The sequence below is a fragment of the Aphis gossypii genome, chromosome X (assembly GCF_020184175.1).
Source record: "Aphis gossypii isolate Hap1 chromosome X, ASM2018417v2, whole genome shotgun sequence".
Taxonomy (NCBI): Eukaryota; Metazoa; Arthropoda; class Insecta; order Hemiptera; family Aphididae; genus Aphis; species Aphis gossypii.
In genome coordinates, this window is record NC_065533.1 from 45,800,208 (window position 1) to 45,822,930 (window position 22,723).

The following is a 22,723-nucleotide window of genomic DNA, read 5'->3' on the forward strand; positions in this document are numbered from 1 at the left end:
AACTTTTATTATTTAAGAATAATTAAATTTTTTAAATTAATATTGCCATCTTACTTTCATAAAGTTTGCCAGAATCAAAATATGAATATGTAAATGATTCATTTATTTGAGAAAGACTTCTTATTACTTCTACATTTTGTATAGGAAACTAAAAATAATAATATATATTATAATATTACACAATACATATAGTAGGATAATATTTATTTATTTATTTTAAATTAAGTCAAAATTTCTACACAGGAATTTAATTTTCAATATAAATTAAAATATTATTACCGAAACATTTTTATTTTTAATATCACATTTGCTAATATCACTGCTAATATTTGATGAAGTAGATAGTTCGCCTAATGGAAACACGTCTAATTCTTCATCGCTTGTTGACTTAAAACAAATAAAGAAAATAAATGACAATTTAAAAATGGAAGGTATTTAAATAATTAAAATCGTATCATTATTACAATAATTAACAATGTACATTAATTAATACTAGAATAATTATTTACCTTAACAAGAGTTCTATCAAAAAGTAAAATATAATTTTTTTGGTTTTTTGAGGTACTGGTACAATTTTAGTTTTAGTTTCAGTAAACAATTATTTCGCATAAAAAATGTTATTATTATAATTATTAATTAAGTTAGTTAAAATATATATATATATTATATATATATATGTATTAATTATTAATATAATATTGTAAGCTTATAATTTTTATTCAACTAACAACAATTGATGGATAGACGTGTTATAATAATTTTCCGTTTTATTTCATTACAAAACATGATTCCTCAGAATGTGATGAAGAAATCACGCTATATTTAGTCACATTTTTATGTTTAGATAGTTTTCTACTAAAAAATTATCCTAATTTATACGGATATTATTATTGTATTTTTACGAAATATGTCAAAATCGCGAAAATTTACAAGTAATTTTGTAGTTGAAAATTCATAAAATTTTTTGTATTTATAATCAAGGTTAAAAAATTCAATATTAAGTTATCCATAAGTTTTCCTTTAAATAGCTATAGAGAAAACTCGAATCGCCATTATAGGAAAAAATGTGACGAAATCGCTTAACGATAACGATTTATCCTCAAACGATTTTCAATATTTGTTATTATTCAAACACTATAAGTCATATCTACTTGAAATTTTTATCAGTTTTTGAGAATGGCATTTTTTTTTACATGGTTTAATTTTTAAATATTTCACTTATGATGCTACTGGTATTTATAATCATTTTAAATATTCGTTTTTATTAAGTTTTTTTTTTATATTTAAATATTTAAATATTTAAAAAAAAAATCTATATTTGTTATGTACATTCTCAAAATATTAATTTTAGTACCTATTCAAAATTAATTGAGAGAGATAAACGTTTTTTTTTCGATATACTAACTAGTAAAGAAAAAGTGTAGATTTTGGTAATCAGCCAGGTTATTGCTACATAATTCATAAAATTATGAATAATTACGTTTTTTTCTTAAGACCAAATTCTCCTCAATCGAATATATGTGTTTTTAAGAACATAGGACTTCTAGACAAAAAGATATAGGTAATTTTTTTGAAAAAATATTTTTCAATTTAATTATTATCATTTTAAATTTTATTTTGGATATAGCCATATAGGTATAATATATAATCAATGATTACCTACGTATTGTCATAATTCATAAGAATAAAAAACTATTCATAATTATTTACATTTATTACTCGTAAATTAATAGGCTTGCGTTGATATTAAATATTTATATGACGTATACGTATATAATTCAAAAGTATTTTTTTTAAACTATTTTATCTCTTGGTTTAGAAATCATATATTCTTGAAAACACTTATGTTGTCTGTAACTGTAACAAACAATAATATGAATACAATACTATACGTATAAAACTTTATTGTTTTTTCAATAAATTTTCCGGTATATAATGTGTTTACGTCTCTGTATTATTTTATACCCATAATAATATTATATAGTCACGACGAGTTGTAACACAACAGTTGAAGATGAGCGCTGCTTGACGGTGGTCCTGCGTCCTCGCGCATACGTATCCTCCCTCTCCCCACCACGAAATCCGAAGGCACCGCGAGTCGTCAGATGCTCAGATAATGATATTATAATATATCTGCAGTAAAGTATACCACACTGCAACCAGTTCTACCTCGGCCGTCTGGCGTCTGCATTCCTGCGACCGGTTGAACGTGGTATAATCATTAATCAGTCGTAGCTGGGCCGTCACTCGTTTCCTGCCGTACTGCGAGGCGTACGATATAAGCGATACGATCATCTGCTCCGTGTCGTATCGATTTTCGACATAAAATCGTGCAATCGTTCGTATTGAATAACTTTTCACGTAGGGCGTAGGTGTACACCTTGCAGGTAAAAATATGAACAAAATACTTGGCACGTTCACGAGAGTCCTGCAGAACCGGCGGACAGCGTTTTTGCTTTTCCGCACGACTACTGTAAACCGGGAAAATCACTTTCGGTAAGTCCGGAAGCCACCTCGGTGTATTATTATCATTATGATATAGTACATCATAATTATTCGCAATATACCATAATATATATGTTACTGCGCCGTTACAACATATTTTTTAAAAACGATTCGTCTCATTTTTCAGGTCTATGAGCGCGGTTCGCACGCCTCCGGTGACTCCGGTTTTAATGGGTACAGCGATCAGCAAGGAAGAGCTTGGGAATTTTATGGCAGCATTCCCAGGCATTGTCAAGGATCTGACGGACAACGGCGTTAAGTTGGACGCGCCCGACGTCACTAAATGGTTCGAAAACGTATGTGTGACGATGATTTTGTTTTTTAGCTACATATTATATATTATAATATATACCTACCTACTACGTTGTATTTCATTATATAGGTGTTGCGATACAACGTACCCGGTGGTAATAATAATCGAGCATTGACGTTGGTACAATCATTCAAGACGCTATCCTCGCCGTCCGTTCTGACAGATGAAAATCTTAAATTATCCTATATACTAGGATGGTGTGTTGAAATCGTAAGTCGTTTTGATTTGTAACAGGAAGAGATTAGTACTATATTACTATACTGTATCTATTACTATTAGTGCTACCTATAAACTGTCGAATTATTATCTTTTAAATTCATCTCTTTGTTGAAGCTGCTTAAATTAGATATAATTCATGAATGTTAGCTATAAATTAAAAAAAAAATTTTAAACGTAGAGTTCTGAACTCACTAAGCGAATAATATGACAATTAAATAATTTAGTTAAGTTAAAATGTGTGTGGGTGACATCTTGCTTTTTAAGATGTAGAAAAATAACTTTTTATTTCTACAACACATTTCTATATTGTTTAAGCTTGTATAGTTAAAACTTCATTATGCAATTTCTGAAATTTATGTTTCTGTATTAAATTGTAATGTTACATAATAATTAAAATACAAACGATAAGATTTATAAAAGAGTTGATAGAACGGAATAATAGTAAAAATTTAATTTAAAACACTATAATTTGACTTGACATATTTTTTCAGGAATAATAAGTATTTTCGAGTATCTTTTATTATGATTATATTTTTATTGAAAAGAATTATTTTATTTTATTGTTTTAAAAAAATATATATTTGATTATAATAATTAAATAACAATTAGGTACAAATGTTGTTATTCAAGAGTGGTTTAAAAATAAATATATATATATTTTTTTTTTCATAAAGGTTAAATTTATAAAACAATACAAATATTATTTACTATAGATGGCTAAACGAATTTTTATTATAGGTAGTTATGGTTTTATGAACTATATTCTTTACATTTAATATATTTTACTGTTTTTACCTAAATTATTTAACACAACTTTATTGTAAAACAATGTAAATTTGTTCATAATATAAATATAAGTGTTGTCTTAAAATTTATTTATTTATTTTGTAAAATTTTTATATAAAAATTCATAACATTAAATGTAAAATTAAACACGAATAATATTTTTTAATAATTATAACAAAAATAAATAAATATTCATCGTTTAAATAAAACATTTTGTCAAAATTTGAACTTTAAATGCTTATTAAAAAAAATCACCAGTTATTTTTAGTATTTTTATACAGATTAATAAAATAAAACTTACATACGAGTTTCTATTAAATTTCCAAAAATGTTGACCACCAAATAATTGTTACGTAAATTTTAAATATCTATAAATAGTATTCAGTCAAAATCTTTTGAAAATGTTATTATGAATAGAAAATGATAGTACAAATATTTGATGAAAATTACAAGTATCAATGGTTGTTTGTTTTTCATTATTAAATCATATGACTTCGTCGGTTTCTCAAAATTTGGATAACAATTTATTTTCAAATTTAGTTAAATTTTATTTAAATATAATAATATTAGGTATACATTTTTTTTTAATTGTGTTAGTAAAATTTAGTTCATATAATACCAATACGACTGAGTAAATATTTTGTACTACAAAATATAATTAGTCAATTGCATGGCTATTATTCATGTACATTGAAATGTATACGTCTATTATTCACTTAATGCAGCGGTTACCAAACTTTTTCTCATCGCTGCACATTATTATTAGTTATTAAAAGTCACGGCACACTCTGGATAAAATATATTATCTACTTATTGAATAATACCTACGTATAGTATGATGTCGGATATTATTATCATTATTAGATAAATTATATTATTATCTCTCGATAGCTGTAATTGTACCTATATATGTATATACATATATATAATCATTTATATTTTTTTTATAAAAAAGTTCACGGTACACCCTTTGTGAAACACTGATCTAATGCAACAGTTATTTAATTAAAATATAATATAACCTAAATTAATAATCAGGGCCGTATTTACGCCTAGGCCCGTGAGGCCCGGGCCTAGGGCGACAATTTTTTTGGGGCGGCAAATTTTGTAAGAAATAAAAAAAAATTATATGAATATTTTATGCATTTATGTAACTGCGTAAATTAATATTATATAATATTTGATATATAAGTATTTAAAAAACATAAAAGTAAATCCATGAATTTGACACATTGGTTAATTCTGTGGCCTGCGTCTTAATAAACTATCGTGTTTATCGAAATCGTAATGTAAAATCACAGATTTTTATATGGAAGACAGAAATATATATTAGTATATTAGTATAAGATTAAACATTTACACTGCTATTTAGAATTTAGAATTATTTGTTTTGTTTATAATGATTATTGACCTAATTTATTTAAAATTGAAATACATTTATTGGAAATAATAACATCATTTTTTTTTTCTTGGGATAGGGGCGGCATATTTAAAATGGCCTAGGGCGGCACTTGTTCTAAATCCGGCCCTGTTAATAATTTGATATGTGCAATGTAACGTTTATGAAAAATCAATAAATTCATTAATAGATAAATATGTTCATTTTTATTTTAGCTGCAAGCCTATCAATTAGTGTTGGATGATGTGATGGATAATGCTATTACTAGACGAGGACATCTGTGTTGGTTTCGACAAAAAGATATTGGTCTAATAGCAGTGAACGATGCTCTTCTCCTTGAACAGGCCATTTACCAATTACTTAAAAAACACTTCAAGGATAAGCCTTATTATACGCACATTCTGGAACTGTTCTATGACGTATGTAATAATTATAAACGGTCTTGTATTAATATTTTATGTCGTTAAATTTACACAATTTAAGAGCCCTGGGTAAAACCTATACTTGCACGGTTCATTTGTATTATAAGCTCAAAATTAAAAATTAATTTTTTCTGTAATATGTAAATTGCGTTCTCAGATTTAATTAAAATATAATAGGAGTTCGGGGCCCTATAGTCTTGTTTTGAATCGGCTCTGATGTAAGTCAATAATAATTATAGGTTAAAATGAAATCTGCGATGGGCCAGTGTCTCGATATGTTAATTGCGAAAAGCTTCAAGCATAAAAAACTTGAAAAGTACACTATGGACAGTTATACAGCTATTGTGAAATATAAGACTGCGTATTATTCGTTTTATCTTCCTGTGTGTCTCGCCATGCACATGGTAAGTGTTAAACACGATACAGTAAAGTTGTGATTTAGTTTAAAATATATAATAATTATTATACTTATAATGAATAATTATCATTACAGACAAACACCAATGACCAAGATATTTTTAGACAATCAAAGGCCATATTGCTTGAAATCGGTCAATTATTTCAAGTTCAAGTATATATATTGTTAATTTAAATCAATTGCAATAAGTTAAGTAAACCATTTTTATTTTTTAGGATGACTTTTTAGACTGTTATGGAGATCCAGAGGTCACAGGAAAAATTGGCACGGACATAGAAGATGGAAAATGTACTTGGTTGGCTGTAGTAGCTTTACAAAAAATCAATTCTGAACAAAAGAAAATTATGGAGGTAACATATTATTATATGTAACTAATTATTAAATATTTATATTGTTTGAACGTTTAACTAGGTAATTACTAATTTATTTTTATTTTAGGATAATTACGGTATTGACAATCCAGCCAATGTTGCAGTCATCAAAGATTTGTATGAACAGTTGAAATTACCAAATGCGTTTCAACTTTACGAAGAAGATATTTATAAATTAATAAATACTCGTATTCAAAATTTGTCGCAAGGTTTGCTACAAGACATGTTTTTTAAATTCTTGGAAAAGATTTATAAGAGAACCTTCTAATTTAAAATCTTTATCAATTTCATTAATCCACATTTTTACGATTTACATTACCTATATTATATAAATAATAATAATATTTTTTAGATTTAGTCAATTAATTTTATACAATTTTAAAAAATCAATATGCTCTAAACATATACAATGTGACCATGAGTGAATCATTACAATGTTTTATCATTACTTAATGCATAATTTTTCTCTACTATTTATAAATAATATTATAAGTTTAATATTTATAATATAAGTTTTATACATAAAATAATTTACAATTTTTTAAATAATAGTACCTAATAAATAAATCAATTTTGTCGAAAACTGATTTTGTGTAAAAATTCTCATTTTTTCGTCATTTTTATTACAATTTTTTATTAACCTTTTTAAGTTCAAATATTGTCAAGAATTTGTTAAAATCATGAATACTTGCAAGTTATTTTGTGGTTTACAATGTATAACATTTTTTGTATAAGTATCTAAATCTAAGAATTGAAAATTAATACAAGGTTTTCCATAAGTTTGACTTACAGTAATTAAAAAAGAAATTGAGGTTGGTCAATTAAAAAATTTTATTTTAAGTATAAATGTTTACGAAATCAAAAATTCACACGTTAAATAACCATATACTGTCAAATAATTTTAGATTTTTTTTTTAGTTAAAAATTATTAGTCACAAAAACTCGAAACGCACACTGGTTTGTTTGAATTGACATTTTCTGTACACGATTAAACATAAACCACTTTTTTCACCACCCACTGGAAAATATATCCTATATATATACTATATAGGCTAACCAGGCCGTTCAGAATTGTTTTTCGTATACAATCATCGTACCTATCATTGTATTCAAATTTAACACATTCATTACAGTAACCAACTGTGCAGCAGAGCGGTACCCACTTGACCACGATTTTTTTTTACTTACTAATTTTTTTATGCATATTTTTTATTTTTCGTGCGTGTTTAAGATTTTTTAGCGTACATTTGGTTGGTTTTTAATGCACATCGCATTACCGTATACGCATACCGCGCTCTAGAGATGGATATTTTTGAACTGCACTGGTAAGAGATACAAAAGTAATACAAAATACATGATCTGATGTACAAGAGTTTAAGCGTTGTGAATGGTTTTATTCTACAAATATTGTCGTAATACACCAGGGGCCTAGTCGGCGGGCGCTCGTCGCCGCCGCCGTATCGTTCCTTCAATGCGCGGTGTTGCAGATTTGCAACAATCTTTTTTTCGTTTATTCTGGCTATAATATTTAGTTTTTTCATATTTAGTACTCTCTAGTGGTTAAAAAAACGTTTTTTTTTTTATCTATAACAATATCTCACAGATATCTGTATATAACATAATATTATAGATTTACTATAGATAACTATATAACATATAGTTAGTAATTTAGTATAGATATCTGTGCAATATATGAGTGTATTGATTTTATCGATTTATCGTGGTTTCAAGACGTTATCGTTGGTAATGTTGTTGCAATTTCATCGATTCCGTAACCTGCGTTATTGCCGCCGTGCGACCACACGCAATTACCGATCACAGACAATCATGACGATTAAGCGAGCGAGACCAGGCTCATAAATACGAGTGCAGAGCACAAAATCATCTCTGTGTTCTACACACAGCTATTCTGTAGCAAGACCTACCCGGTTTTTTTCTTTTCGATCGCCGCGTTTAAAACGTGTAACTTGAATTAATATCGTACGATACATACTACATAGCTAGAAAATTGCTATGCAATTGCTCTACCGGGACAGTCTCCAAGTGCCTTAGATTTTTTTTTACTAAATCCAAAATCTAAACCTGATTTGACGTTTTTAATGTAAATATAATTTTATAATAGTTTTATTATTGTATTGAATGACAATTAAAAAATATTGTTTATTAATCATTTTGTATTTGATATTTCAATGTAAATGTTGCATCAGACACTTCCATAAAATTAGTAGAATTTCTACAACACGAACTTAATCTACAATTAATGAGTAATGACCGATATACTTCAACAAAAAATCAGGAACAACGAGAGATGCTCTATTTTCTCGTTATCTCGACACAATCGAATCAAGAACGTATACGTCATATTGTATTTTAGTTACTATAAACCGATTATATCCACTGTACGTATTGCATCATCAACACAAAATATAAAGGGTATCGAAGCACCTATATTATGTACAGATTACAGAAATTAATTAAAAAGAGTATTCATATCTAAACAGTATTTTATGTTATTCTATAATAAATACGTATCTTTACCTCCCTTTATATTATATCTTCTGACTTCTCATTTTAATTACTAAACAATTCACTGCAAACACAAATAACAAAAACGAATCCTCTACGACAGTAACTGTAGATTGTACGTTAATAGTTTGATATCGCCAAGACTGATGTCGCGGAAGTTTCACTTCTATAACCCGTGCCTGCACAGTGCACAGGATTTTTTTTTTTTTTTTTACTTAGCTCGCGCCACGATCATGGCGCGATCTGACGCATGATATTTTTATACGACCACAATATAACCTAACCTAACCGAACCAAAGAGTTTCTCCGATCGCTGAAGGTTTTGTACCAGGAGCCTAGCAAAAAACAACGAGCGCCGTCGTCATTATCGCCTTGTCGTGTATAGTGCCGCCGCTATAGTTTTCTTACTTGGCTCGCGCCAGTATCGTGGCGCTATCTGGCGCTGGATTGTATTTTTGTAGCCGCTAGGACCACGGATATCTGTGACCAAACCGATGAAAAGTTACTTCGATCGCTGGAGGCCGTGTACTAGGAGCCTAGCCGAAAGAACGACCGCCGCCGTCATTAACCAGTGGCGTGCGCGTCACCGCGGAGCACCGAGCTCTCTGGACAGCGGCACTGTAATCCGGCGCATAGGCTCCTGTTATCATTTGGAAACAACTCTGACGTAGTCGCACGACTTAATGACGAAACCTTTCGAAACCTTTCCGACTTTGATGATGTAATCAGTAATTACTACTTAACAATCTCACATTATACGTTACACCCGAGTTTGTCGTACGACCACGTTCCGCCAGCATTTTTTTTTTTATAATTATTAATATCATAATGTACGATTATTACGAAACCTTTATATTGTTTATAGAGAAAACCTTAATTTCTTGTTCATTCAATGTAAACTTTTTACACTTGATAGATATATTATTACTCGTGCAGAACTTGAAGCAAGCCTGTAGGAATAGGCGTAACTTGGGCAATTTTTATGGGGGGCAAACTTTGTTTTATGTCGATATATCGTAAACTTAAGAGACTAAATACCTAATACCTAATAAATACATAATATTAAGGGGGCAAATGCCCCCTCTCCCCCCTCAGTTTACGCCCATGCCTGTAGGTACCCTATTTGTGTAATATAATATGCAAAATATGAAATCTCACAGAGCCGATGAGTGTATAACAAGGGAGTAACGTTATTTTAGTAAAATAATTTAAAAAAAATAAATACTTATACAAGGTCACGTGAATAATATTTTAAGTTAATGACGATAAACTGTTCTCACAAATTGTAGTTAGTGGTCAATAAATCATTTTCAATGATACAACGTTATACAAGGTATAGCGTGTTTTATTGGATATTTCAATATTTGGATATAAGAGTGACAAGTAAAATGTTACTACTTATTATTAAAATAATTCAAATTTTTTTATTGTTAATCTTATATTTTAGATGCTGCAGAAAAGTTAATATTTTTTGTAATTTTTATTAGAATTTAATAAAGTTATTTCTAGAATAAAATAAAAAAAAAAATGTAAAAATATGTATATTTTTCTTGCACAATATTGTAAAAATGCAACAAACTGAAAATTAATTTTCTACAAATAAACTATAAGTCCGATGTATTTTTAACTATTTTTCCCAAATTTAACTATAAAAATTAGTCATAATTAGGGTTACGATGTTTATGATATAAATTTTTTTAGGTTGTCCAATAGCTTCCATTGTTATACAGAAATGTGTTTCATGATATCTATATTCAAAATATCAAAATTTTATTTTACATATAATTGCATATTTTACCGTTTTTTATTTATAAGTGCATAATTTGTGTTTTCTCTGTTTCTAAGCGTATACATGACGGTTTTCGATGCAAAATGCTGAAAAATAACGTAATTTTATGGTATTACGAGCAAGGCCACAACTGAAAAAAAAATTTGGAGGGGGTCCAACATTTTTTTAAATATATACATTCTGAACGTCACTTTTACGTATAAAATTTGATTATTATCGTTATTGAAAACATAGGTCGTCATTACAATACTCATTTTACATAAGTAACATTTAATTATTTAATAAAAATATTTCGATGAGGGGGTCCCCGCGGACCCCTGGACCTTCCCCTCAGTTACGGCCTTGAAAACGAGTACATAAAAATAGTACCAACACTATTAATTGTTGATATTCTGTCCATTAATAATTTAATTTATCTCTATATTATACGTTTATTGCATTTTTTTCACATTTCTTTATATTATTTTAATGCATATTTAAGTGCATACGTCATGTTCATACATTTTTTAGTGCACAAACGTCCTATCGTTTTCGTAATAATTTTTGAATCGCTAAAGAAAAAAGTCTCGCATCCAAGATTTTCAGCGCACATTCGGTTGGTTTTCAATGCACATCGCATTACCGGTATGCGCTCTAGTGACGGAAATTTTTTTTTGAACGTCGTCAATCTCTTTTCTATGGTCGTCGGTAAGAGCTGATACAAGAGTAATACAAAATACATGATCTGATGTACAATGTACAAGTTGTGAAAGCGTTGTGAACGGTTTTATCGGTTTTATTATACAATTTGTAGGAATTTACACCAGGGACCTAGTCGGCGGGCTGTCGTCGCGGCCGCCGTAACGTTTCGGCGGAGCGCGCGCCGTCGACGTGCTGTCCCCGGGCGCGACGTACGACCGTCGCCGCCGCCGGCGCGGGTCGCATGGGCCCCTGTTCGCCTGAAATCGTTTGTAGGTTAAACCGGACAGCAAAACGACGGCGGCCGTGGGACAGCGGTCATTATCGACCGCGGTTCACGGCCGCGACGGAACGCCGAAAAACGAGACAACGACGATAAGCAAATTGTCCGGTCGTAGCGCGGCGGCGACGGAACAGCACGGCGGACGGCGCACCGACGAACATATTATTATTATTATTATTATTATTCTCCGTGATCTCGGGGCGTCATGGCAACCTGTAATCACCCTGTTGCCGGTGACGTGCGTATCGGCAACAGCCCGAAGACGACCGCGGGCGGTGGTGGGCGATACGACGCGTTATCGTCTACAACACTCGCGAACAATAAATCGATTTCAGCGCGATTCGTGCTGTACAACAATATAATATTATGCTCCGTTTCTCTCTATGTATTTTTTTTTTTTTTTTATTATTATTATTTACCTATTTATTTTTCCCGATCTCCTCGAAAACTACTGGAAAATTCTTACTTTTGACCTCTACGGCTCTGTAATGCACCAAGCACCTTGCCATAGGAAACCACCTATGAAATTTAAAATTGAAGCATTATTTCGACGAGTTGTGATGTGCACTGTAGACACAAAAACAAAGTCGAAAATAAAAAGCTCAGTTAAATTCGAATCCAATGGTAGGGGTACATTGTATACGAAAAACGATTCTGAATGGAGATTATTTGTCATCCTAGGATAAAATATATAAAATATATATTCCGATTTTCCATGGGTTTGGCTTACAAAAATTAAAAAAGAAGCTGAGCGTTGACCTATTAAAAATATTTTATCCTTCAAGTTTAAATTTTTACGAAATCCAAAATTCACGAATAAATAACGATTATATATGTCTGTATAATCAAACAATTTTAGATTTTTATTATAGTTAAAACTTAAAAATTATTAGTCGTAGAAATTTGAAACATCAGTTGTTTAAATTGGCATTTTCTATACAAGATTTATTTTTTGGTTATTCAGGTCATTAAAACATAAACCTGCACTTTTAAATTTTGTGTTCAATTTTTAGCTACAAAATAATTTGTAAAAAATATTGGTTGGTATGTAATACAAACAATTTTATGAATTTTCAACTACAAAATTACTTGTAAATTTTGAACTTATTTTCAATACAATAACAACAACTTATAAAAAACGTTGTATTAAATTTTCAAGTTTTTTTGATTACCTACCCAAAGTTTTTTTATAGACACTTCAAAAAAAAATTCTTAGAAAAATCGAAAATTTTCGTTGTCTATAAATTCCCTTAAAAAAATCTAAAATATTTTGAAACTTTAGCAGTATACAGACAACACTAATAAAAACATTTGATGAAAATTTCAAGTATCTACAGTGATTCGTCTTTGAATTACAATCATGTAAAAAAATCGACTTTGTCGAAAACTGATTTTGCGTAAAATTCCCGTTTTTCCGTCATTTTTTTTTTTTTTTTGTTTGTTTATCCCGATTTTTTTTAAAACCGTTAGAAAATTCATACTTTTACTAACTCTATATTGCATCAAGGATATTCACTTTGCCATCAGAAACCACTCCGAAAATTTAAATTGAAGCATTATTTCGACAAGTTATGCTGTAAAGTGTAAACATAAAAATTGTAGTCAATTTACATTCAAAAATTTTTTTTAAATAATTAAAATTGTAACATAAAGTATTATAAATAGCAAAATAACGTTCAACCAACTCATTGTGTTACGGTTGTGGTGTTAAAATGATATCCCGATACAATAACGAGCGTATAGAACTATATAGACAAACGGCAATTGGCAATCTTAGTTTTAGTATGGATTTTGAAAAAAGTTAAAAAGTTATCAAATGCTTAACAATATAACAATATGTAACTACACTACAATGAGTATGTTGTTCAATGTTCACAAATCGGTTACAAAAACGTTTTTGGACTAAGTAAGTGTTTTATGGTTTGTTAAAATGTGATTAATAAAGGTCAATATAAATTTTGAATTTGCAGAACATATAAAAACAACCAACAATAAAACTCTTTTAAAGTAAAGTTTACCAATTTTCACGATTATAAAGCCCAAGATAAATATTTATACATTTTCTATTCATCTTATTGCATATTATTGTGAAAACTAAGTAATTTTACACGTTGAGTGTTGACATTTGACATCATTTCTTGTAATAGTCGGTAACATTTTTTGGTGAATGAGGACGCCATAACGTAAACACGTTTCGTCGAACGAGTTAGTAAACAACTTAACTTACTAAAATAGAGACTTCGGTGAATACGTTAGAGTCGCCCACAGAAATAGTTAATAATAAATAATTGTAAATACAGCTCGGATTTATATGCACTAAAAAGTATCAAAATATGCCATATAATATGCAGTAAAAATCATTAAAATATACAGTAAAATCATAAAAATATTCAACAAATCAACAGTAAAAATTATTATTATATGCAACAAATATGCATTTACAAAATTTATATTTAAAAATTCAAAGTTGTATTAAGTTTGAAAAAAATATAAGATAATAAAATATAAATGAATAAAAAAGAACAAGTATAAATAAAATAAATACATAAATATTACTGTTTAAAAATAAAATAAATTATACAACTCAAAATGTGTTTTTATTCTTTAGTGTTGAAATTGATTATTAAATGATATTCAAGTTTTTCTTTGGTAAAACTATGCAGTCTATCTGTTAATAATTAATGCTAGTATATCGAAAATGATCGTTCACAATCAACTGAAGTTAATGGGGTAAATTTAAAAGAGCTTAAAATCATTAGGTCTTGATAATTATTATAACTATACATATAATTATATTATAAAATTAAATGTGTTACATCGATAACGACGATATGCCGATACAACGATCACATTACAGTAGATGAACTATTTCTTTTAATACAATAGAATTACCTCAGCTATTTCTAATGTATATAAAATATTTTGCATATAATGCGTATTTTAAATTAAGATAGCTAAAACCGTGTCGCTAATTCTGCGTCCTATTTCGCTACAGCGCATTTATTGAAAAATATGTAACAAATATGCAAAAATATGCAAAATAAAAATTTAACAGTGAATTCCAATTAGTATGATTCGTGAAGATTATTAACAAAAATATAAAAAAGTGAAAAGAAAAAAAATATGCAAAAACATACCTACAAATCTGGGCTCTAATTATAAATATAAGTATTATATTAAAGGTTCTAAATAGGCCGGTGTCACACTTGTGGAATATCCACAGCGGACGTCCGCGGTGGAATTTTCGTAATATCGAAATTCATTTAGGTATTTAAATACCTACTACTGAACACATTACAGCGGAATTTCCGCACGGAAAAAATAAAAACGCTACATGCGTCGTGATTATTCCGCAAGTGTGACACCAGCCTTAATTATTATCTATATCTGTGTAGTCGCCTTTTAAACGAATTTCCTCCTATAAGCCATAGATCTGTTACGGACCACGTACTGTCCGTACTGATATTACATATAAGATGGTGTGATGACACATTTTTACATATAGACTATAGTAATTAATACAGGCATGCGAGGACAAGAGAGTGTGGAATATCTTATGAATAAAATAATTTAACAATTAAAGTAGAAATAATACGTCTCTTTGATAGGTAAGTCAAAACTCGATGTCTCTTCGTAAGAATCGTGTATAAGAATGCACAAGCAGTATTTTCGATACCCACTCCTATATTATGACAATCACATAAAAGGAAGGTAGAGACAAGGCTCGGCATACGTTAAGACGGTTAGGGATATTACAACACTCAGAAGCACACAACTCAGGTCGTAACGCCACTCAAATTCTATTTCATATTAAGCCTATATAGGTATTTGTAATCGTGTAAATTATCATTTCAATAAACATTTTAATTTTTAATATACACCACGACGTATTCATTCCGCACGTTGATGTACAATATATCGACCGATCGGGACGCAACAGATCTATCTTTAGACGACGTGCCTTCATTAATTGATTAAATTTATAAAATATTATTCTTAAATAGGTGTATAGGACATAGATAGGTATATCAGTGACAAGAAGTTCCCTTCATTGTTTTTAAAAATAAACCTAAGGCTTAGACTGTATAATATATTTTATTAATTAAAAGTTTTGGTTTACTATACATTATTTTTTGGGCGATGTACTGAACAATAATAATAATATTACCTATGATGTTTTTCTGCAGTACATATACCTATATTTGTTGTTTTCTAAAAACGATTACGTCTTTTGGGATTTTCTGTTTATAAATTCCTTATCGACATTCGACACGACTTACGGCGTACGATGACTGCCGAAGTGCCGCGCCGAGGCTATCGCAGTACCTATTACGTAATCGCTCGTTAGTACTCGTTACACGTTAGCCTAATCGTTGCCAAATACTAATTATTGGCCATGTTTAAACCATCGTTTCACCACGGTGAGTACACGGCGGACCATTTTTGGCTTTATATTAGAATACTACTAATGGTAAGTAATATTTATGATTTATTGCATAATTTATTTTTTAGATTTTATTTTTAGAGGACGTCACACTCGTACGTGTGTCTCCGTCTTACAAACAACATAACATATAGATATAACATAGGTAACAAATTTTCGTTCAGCAGAATCCATTTTATGTGGTTAGAGCTTTAATGTTGGAGTAAACTTAGGTACCTATATTATCAAACTTTAAGGCGAGAATATTGTCATCCCGTGTCCTATGTGAGTATGCGAGTGCAGTGAATACTGGATCCGTACGATTTCTATTCCGAGTCGGTATGAATCTTGTTTTAAATAGAATTATGTTTAGAAATTTTAACAGTTAAACTTACTTATTGATGAATTTAAGAATTTACATACTTTTGACCGAAAATTAGAACTACAATAAAATATAACATAAATTAAATTCATATTAATTAGTAATACAATTCGAAATTAAAATTATATTTTAATACTTTTTTTAAAACATAGTGAATCTTTAATTTGTTATAATAACTTCTATATAAAAGAAAATAGGTACATTATTAATGTTAAATTTTTTGTGATGGCTTTTCTTGCGATTTTACTAATTAATTATCCTTAAAATTTTATATTTTTTCTTTAGCAAATGCATCCATTAAATTAACAATTTAAAGTCGACATCATACTCCCTTCGATGTTCAATATTCCCAAATTATTACAGGCATTTTTATTATGTGTGTACTGACCCGTGTTGCGTATAATACAATATGTAAATAGCTGTTCAATAAATTTTGAGGTAACGAACGCGATCGTTTAACTAGTAATTTCAAATTATACGTATTTTATATTATAAATTATAATGTATAGTTTGTTTAAAATTCATTTTTTTGATTGGAAAATTAGTAAAATTCGATTTAATCAAATGAAAAATACTTTTTATATTTTTTTAAAAACGAGATGGAAATAAAATATAAATAAGTCTCTACATATTTATATTTTTATAATTGAATAAACACTAGGACGTGAGTATAGATGTAGTGTAAGTGGTGAGTGTTGACCGTTCGAAGGTTGTAGGAACATAATATTATGATACCTATCTATATTATGTTTTTAATACGAGCTAATATTAGCTATTAATATATTTTTCTACTGATTAGCGGAACATGAATAAATGAATAACCATATACATAGGTAATATTATGTAGGTACTAGGTTTACATTTATGGGCGACGTTCAAAACAGCACACTTGTCATTCATAATAATCACGTATTTTAGATCGTTCAATATCTGTCTAATTTTATTGAGTTTTAAATATTACTAAATAATTATTGTTTTTAAACAAATCGTCGTAAGAATAATTTAATAGGTATATGAGCTCTTATAATAATAAAAAATAATTCAATTTAATATAATATTATTATAAGATAAAATAAAGTATGTATTGTAGATAATATTTAGATTGGAATAAATTTACACTTTAGTGTTTTCAAATATTCTATTAAATTAATTTCATTCCTTATTATTTTGTGATTTTGATTAAATATCAATAACTGGTGTGTGATACTGTAAACGATCCTGTGATTTTAGATAAATGTGTATGTAGTGCGTTATAGATACAGATCAATGTGTGGCGGTATCGAATGGCTTTATTTTGGGAAAATTGTGCAAATTTGAATGACCTTTTTTTAGCAAATTATTATGTCAACATTAAAAAAATTAAAATTATGAAAGAGACACTTTTAATTATACTAAATCAATTTAAGAGTTTATAATACTTGCAATGTATTGTAGAACAAAGGTGGTTGACGCCAAATAGTTAAGAGAAAGGCAAAGAAGATGATAATACTTATGTATTGTATATTATATATATATATATATTATTTGTAATGTATGTGCAGCATACACAATTTAGATTAAATTATTTTTATAATATCGATAAAGTTTATATTTATTTTATTTTATTTTATTTTAGCAGATCAAAAAATGGACTGTTGGAATTTACATGTTATAAATTCGACCTAAAATCGGTGAATCAATAAACAAATTGTGGAGATAAGAAACAGTTCATAATTGTCCAGGCTTGTCATTACACAATTCAGTTTGGCATCATCTGCAATGGAGGTAACGATAGCAATTAGTGGGTTCAGCTGCTTGTTCGACATCCATCACGATCATAGCAAACATTTCTGATACATAATAATATGTATTCTGAATTCGAATTGTTCTTCAACATGTTAATTGGTCGTGCTCATAGTGGGGAGAGGTTATATTATACCACTCTTTAGTATATATATTTTATTGACTAACTAAATTGAAAAAACTATATAATTTATTGTTAAAAATTTCATGTATTCGTCACAATTTTTCTTTGTCATTTTTAATTATTTATATGTTTCAGTTAAATTTATTGATACAATAAAATATATGATAAAGTAATTTAGTAATACAAATATATTCACTGTTACTATGGGATGATTTACTCCAAAAATTATGCTTAAGATGTTACTAATAAGTTAAGTTTAGATTTAATAATATTAAAACATATAGAAATTGCACAAATAGTATTATTTTTAAAATTAAATTGTTTTAGAAAAACATTTCTTAATGATTATGTTATTTATAATTATGTTTCTATTATCTACTTACTTAAGAGTACATTAACAAAAACCTACACTTATTCTGTATACATATTATTTAAAATATTTTTATAAGGTCGACATTATTTAATTTTCTTTAAATTATATGACTTCATAGTAAATCATTTAATTTACACATTTCAATGTTTTCAATAAAATAATTATACATTTATCTCTAATATTTTTTTCCATTTACATAAGGAACATTAAAATATTTTCAATTTGATCAATTTTATTTATACTTACAGTAATTCATTATTTAACTTCTACAAATTGTATTCATTGATAACAAGGATAAGTGTATTTTTATGAATGCAAACAACATTTAACTCTATTATTTTGTACAATTAGTTTTAACTATTCAACACTGATATTTTTAATTCCAATGTTGTCAACTATTTTATGCTTATAAGTTATAACATAACTTTAAATTGTGCAGTACTAATAGATCCACAAGTCAGGTTTTTAATTTATTATATTTTTACACTTTAATACGTGTATTTTTCATTTTATACAATATTAAATATACTATTATAGTATATTAATTTTTCACAAAATAAATTATAGTCACATCACAAATGATAGAAAAGCTGGGGAGACTTTCCCTCCAAGTTGCGCCTATAGTTGCAACTTCTACGTACACAATACACATCACATAATATGTAAATATTATGTTTCAAAGATATTTGATAAAGACTTTTTGAGTTTTTATGTAGCTTGACAGCTGACAGAAATAAGAAATGTGAACAACATTTTTTATTTAAAATGTTGTTTAAAAAGTTTACATTGCATGTATAATATAATAAAATAAAAGTATATTTTGAGAAAATGTGTATAAAAAATTTTTACTATCATTATTCTACTGCATTAATAAAAAATATTTATACTTTAACTTTAAAGAGAATATTTTAAAATTATGCATTTAGTTCCCAATAACTAAAACAACTATTTTTTTAGCAAGTATAAATACATTTTTATTTACATTTTTTAAAAAAAAAACTATTAAATAGGTAATATAAATTGTATTTATAAGCTTTGGCATGTTGCCTAACCCTAATATATTACTATAGGCTATATCAATATATACTTGCTGATTTTATAGATTGATAGACCATTTAAGCTCTAAATTTTTTTCATATACAATGATAGGCAAATCATTGAATTCAAATTTAATACATTCAACATATTATCACAGTGACCTACTCATTATTTACTGTACTGTAGAGCGGTACTTATATTATATCTACCCACTTGATAACCTTTTATTTAATACTGACATTTTTAGTTATTGTAAACGAATTTAATAAAGTACATATTATCTACATACTATTAGCTGTATTGAAAATTGATCATTTTGAAAAGAAAAATAGAGTAATAGTATTTGGCCATCTGACTATGTATTAAAAATTATAAACACAATGTATATATTTTTAGTAATGAAGGTTTGAATTCCGACCTCCATCTCCCCTTTTCTTGGGATTTGATTTTGCATATTTTATATTAAATATATATACCAGGAGTGGCCAACTTTTATGAACCTATGAGTTTTTTTAGGTTGTTATGATTGAAAAATAAAAAAAAAGTAGTTAATCGCCGCGATCGATTGGTATATTTATACATACATATATATATATATAAAAATGTTATACGGTCGGGGAGGGTTGGATTTATTCCCCGCCCCTTGAAAATCGTGTACAACCGTCACAGTAGTCGCAATATCTGCCACTTCCAGACAATCGAGTCCCCCTACAATAATATTGTTGCCGACGACCGGTGATCTAGCACTTCAGGTCCGCAGGGCGTGGTTCATTCGACGAATACTCGATCAACGTCGTCATGACCTATTTAAAGGGGGAGGAGAAGGATAATCCTGTATTCTTGTATACATATAACTTTATTTTATATAGTTGTGTATCGCTATCACTGTTCACGGAACAGCTGATATTGTTTATGCGGAACACCGAACACTTCGTCTGTCATTGTCATAATCGCCACGGATTTAAAATACCGTATTTATATGGGGACTTTTTACGTGTATGAAACATAGACGTATATTATAACGACTAGACAGCCGACCATCCTCAAGCGCGGCTGTGCCAAAGGTTGATGTTTGTACGCTATATTGATGAACGGGAATGTTTACATTTTTTTTTTTTTTTTATGATAACACGATATTGATAACTGAAAAAACCGATGCGGCTCGAAGTCTAATACTAAAATGTCTTCTCATCGAGTTTTGGCTAATAATACTTTCGTGTTAATTTTGTAATAATGGTTAATTCGTGTTGTGTACACGGTTGTTATAATCGTCAAGGAAAAACTGTCGATTCCCGAAAAATACACTTTATTTTCGTAAGTATCTGTCGAAATACAAAATAAATAACGAATATAGTCATAAATTAAAAATCTAATTTATGTATAGCTTACGTGCAGCCACTTTACCAAATGATTAATTGATATTTCTCATTTAGATTTCCTTTAAAAGATCCAGAGAGAGTAGACAAATGGTTGTTAGCAATTAGACGTAAAGGCTTCACCTCTACTAAGTAAAGCAAAACTTGCAGTGAACATTTTGTATGTGATGACTTCAGATCGAATGTTGGTGGAAGTTATCGTCTAGATTTGAAAAAAAATGTTGTACCTTCAGTGTTTACTTGTACTACAGAACTAAATTATTAAACCTAACAAACTGATACTCTCAAAATCAGCTAATTAGAGCCAGTTAATTTAGCAACATTTAGATCTCCAAGCTCAGTTAAACTTAAAGATATTTATATACTAACCACCATTTATACATGTTAATGTTCATATTCTTAGGACTCCTTCAAAAAAGATAAGAGAACTGCTAATTTCTCCATCCTTAAAATGAAAATTACCAAATACTATCAGAAAGAAAGTTTTCTATATAAAAAAAATTAAATTATTACAACAAACAGTTAAAAGTGTAAAAATATTGTAATTAAGAACCTTACCGATTTAATAGGAAGTACGAAAAAAATGGAATTAGCACTTATAATGGCAAGGATTGTTCTTTATAATTTTATGTTATTCATACAATTTATTATTATATTGTTAGCAGTATTGTACAGAAGACGAACTTAAATTGTGTATCATGATGAGAATATCTTCTATTGCAAAGGTGTGACCATGACTATATCTGTAACCTATACAGTGCCGGCAGTAGATTCATTGCGAGTAAACAAATATGCGCCTTTCTCCATTTAAATAGTAGTCATTTGATATGTGCCTCGCCCCTCTTTCAATAAGCGCCTTGGGCGTATGCCCATGTTACCCACCCCTAACGCCGGCCCTGAACCTATATCCAAGTCTTAAACATTTTAAAAATAGAGGTGGTCATGTATCATGTTCAGATAGTTTTCCAAATGTGAAATGATATTTTATTTGTATACTAAAAATTTAAAAAAAAACTTATTTTAACTATTATTACTTAATGTTATTAAAATGTTAGTTTAGAATTTCAGACTATAATAAATTCCCTTTGCTAAATTGTAAAAATGTTTCTATACTTGATTGACCACATAAATTATTATCAATAACCATCATTGCTAAAAAATTCTTTTAAATCCGTTTTCAAAATATTATACAGAATCAATAAATGAGGTAAATAAATTCCATATCCTAACAAAAACAATTATTTATTGTAATCAATAATTTTAACCTTTATTTTAACTGTATAAACTATTTTGTTTTATTTTTAATATGATTGTTTTAAGTGTTTTAATATTATAAAAATGTATTGTAAACAAGTACCTATAATAATTTATAATATGTAAACACCATTTTAATGTAAAACATGTTTTTGTTTGGTACATATTTATAGTTGAAATTTTTATAATATATTGTGTGTGCATTGATAACATATTTATTTTATTAAGTAATATTGCCTTTTGCAATTCTTCCTTTTAAATG

General features: G+C 28.5%; 1 protein-coding gene and 1 pseudogene across 1 annotated transcript; both read left to right on the top strand.

Moving 5' to 3' along the window:
• The first annotated feature begins 1,856 nt into the window (after window positions 1–1,856).
• Window positions 1,857–6,843, top strand: LOC126551874 (farnesyl pyrophosphate synthase-like). The gene is made up of 8 exons (XM_050206221.1): window positions 1,857–2,496; window positions 2,633–2,801; window positions 2,888–3,028; window positions 5,438–5,641; window positions 5,884–6,048; window positions 6,138–6,215; window positions 6,278–6,412; window positions 6,501–6,843. The coding sequence occupies exons 1-8, from the start codon at window positions 2,396–2,398 to the stop codon at window positions 6,699–6,701; spliced, it is 1,194 nt and encodes a 397-aa protein (XP_050062178.1). The 5' UTR covers window positions 1,857–2,395; the 3' UTR covers window positions 6,702–6,843.
• Window positions 6,844–20,629: 13,786 nt separating this feature from the next.
• Window positions 20,630–22,431, top strand: LOC126552508 (uncharacterized; annotated as a pseudogene).
• Window positions 22,432–22,723: the final 292 nt, after the last annotated feature.

Coding starts and splice junctions, on each gene's coding strand:
- LOC126551874 (XM_050206221.1), top strand. CDS start 2,396: ATGAACAAAATACTTGGCACGTTCACGAGAGTCCTGCAGAACCGGCGG. Junction 5,642..5,883: donor TTCTGGAACTGTTCTATGAC/GTATGTAATAAT, acceptor TAATAATTATAG/GTTAAAATGAAATCTGCGAT. Junction 6,216..6,277: donor GTCAATTATTTCAAGTTCAA/GTATATATATTG, acceptor TTTATTTTTTAG/GATGACTTTTTAGACTGTTA.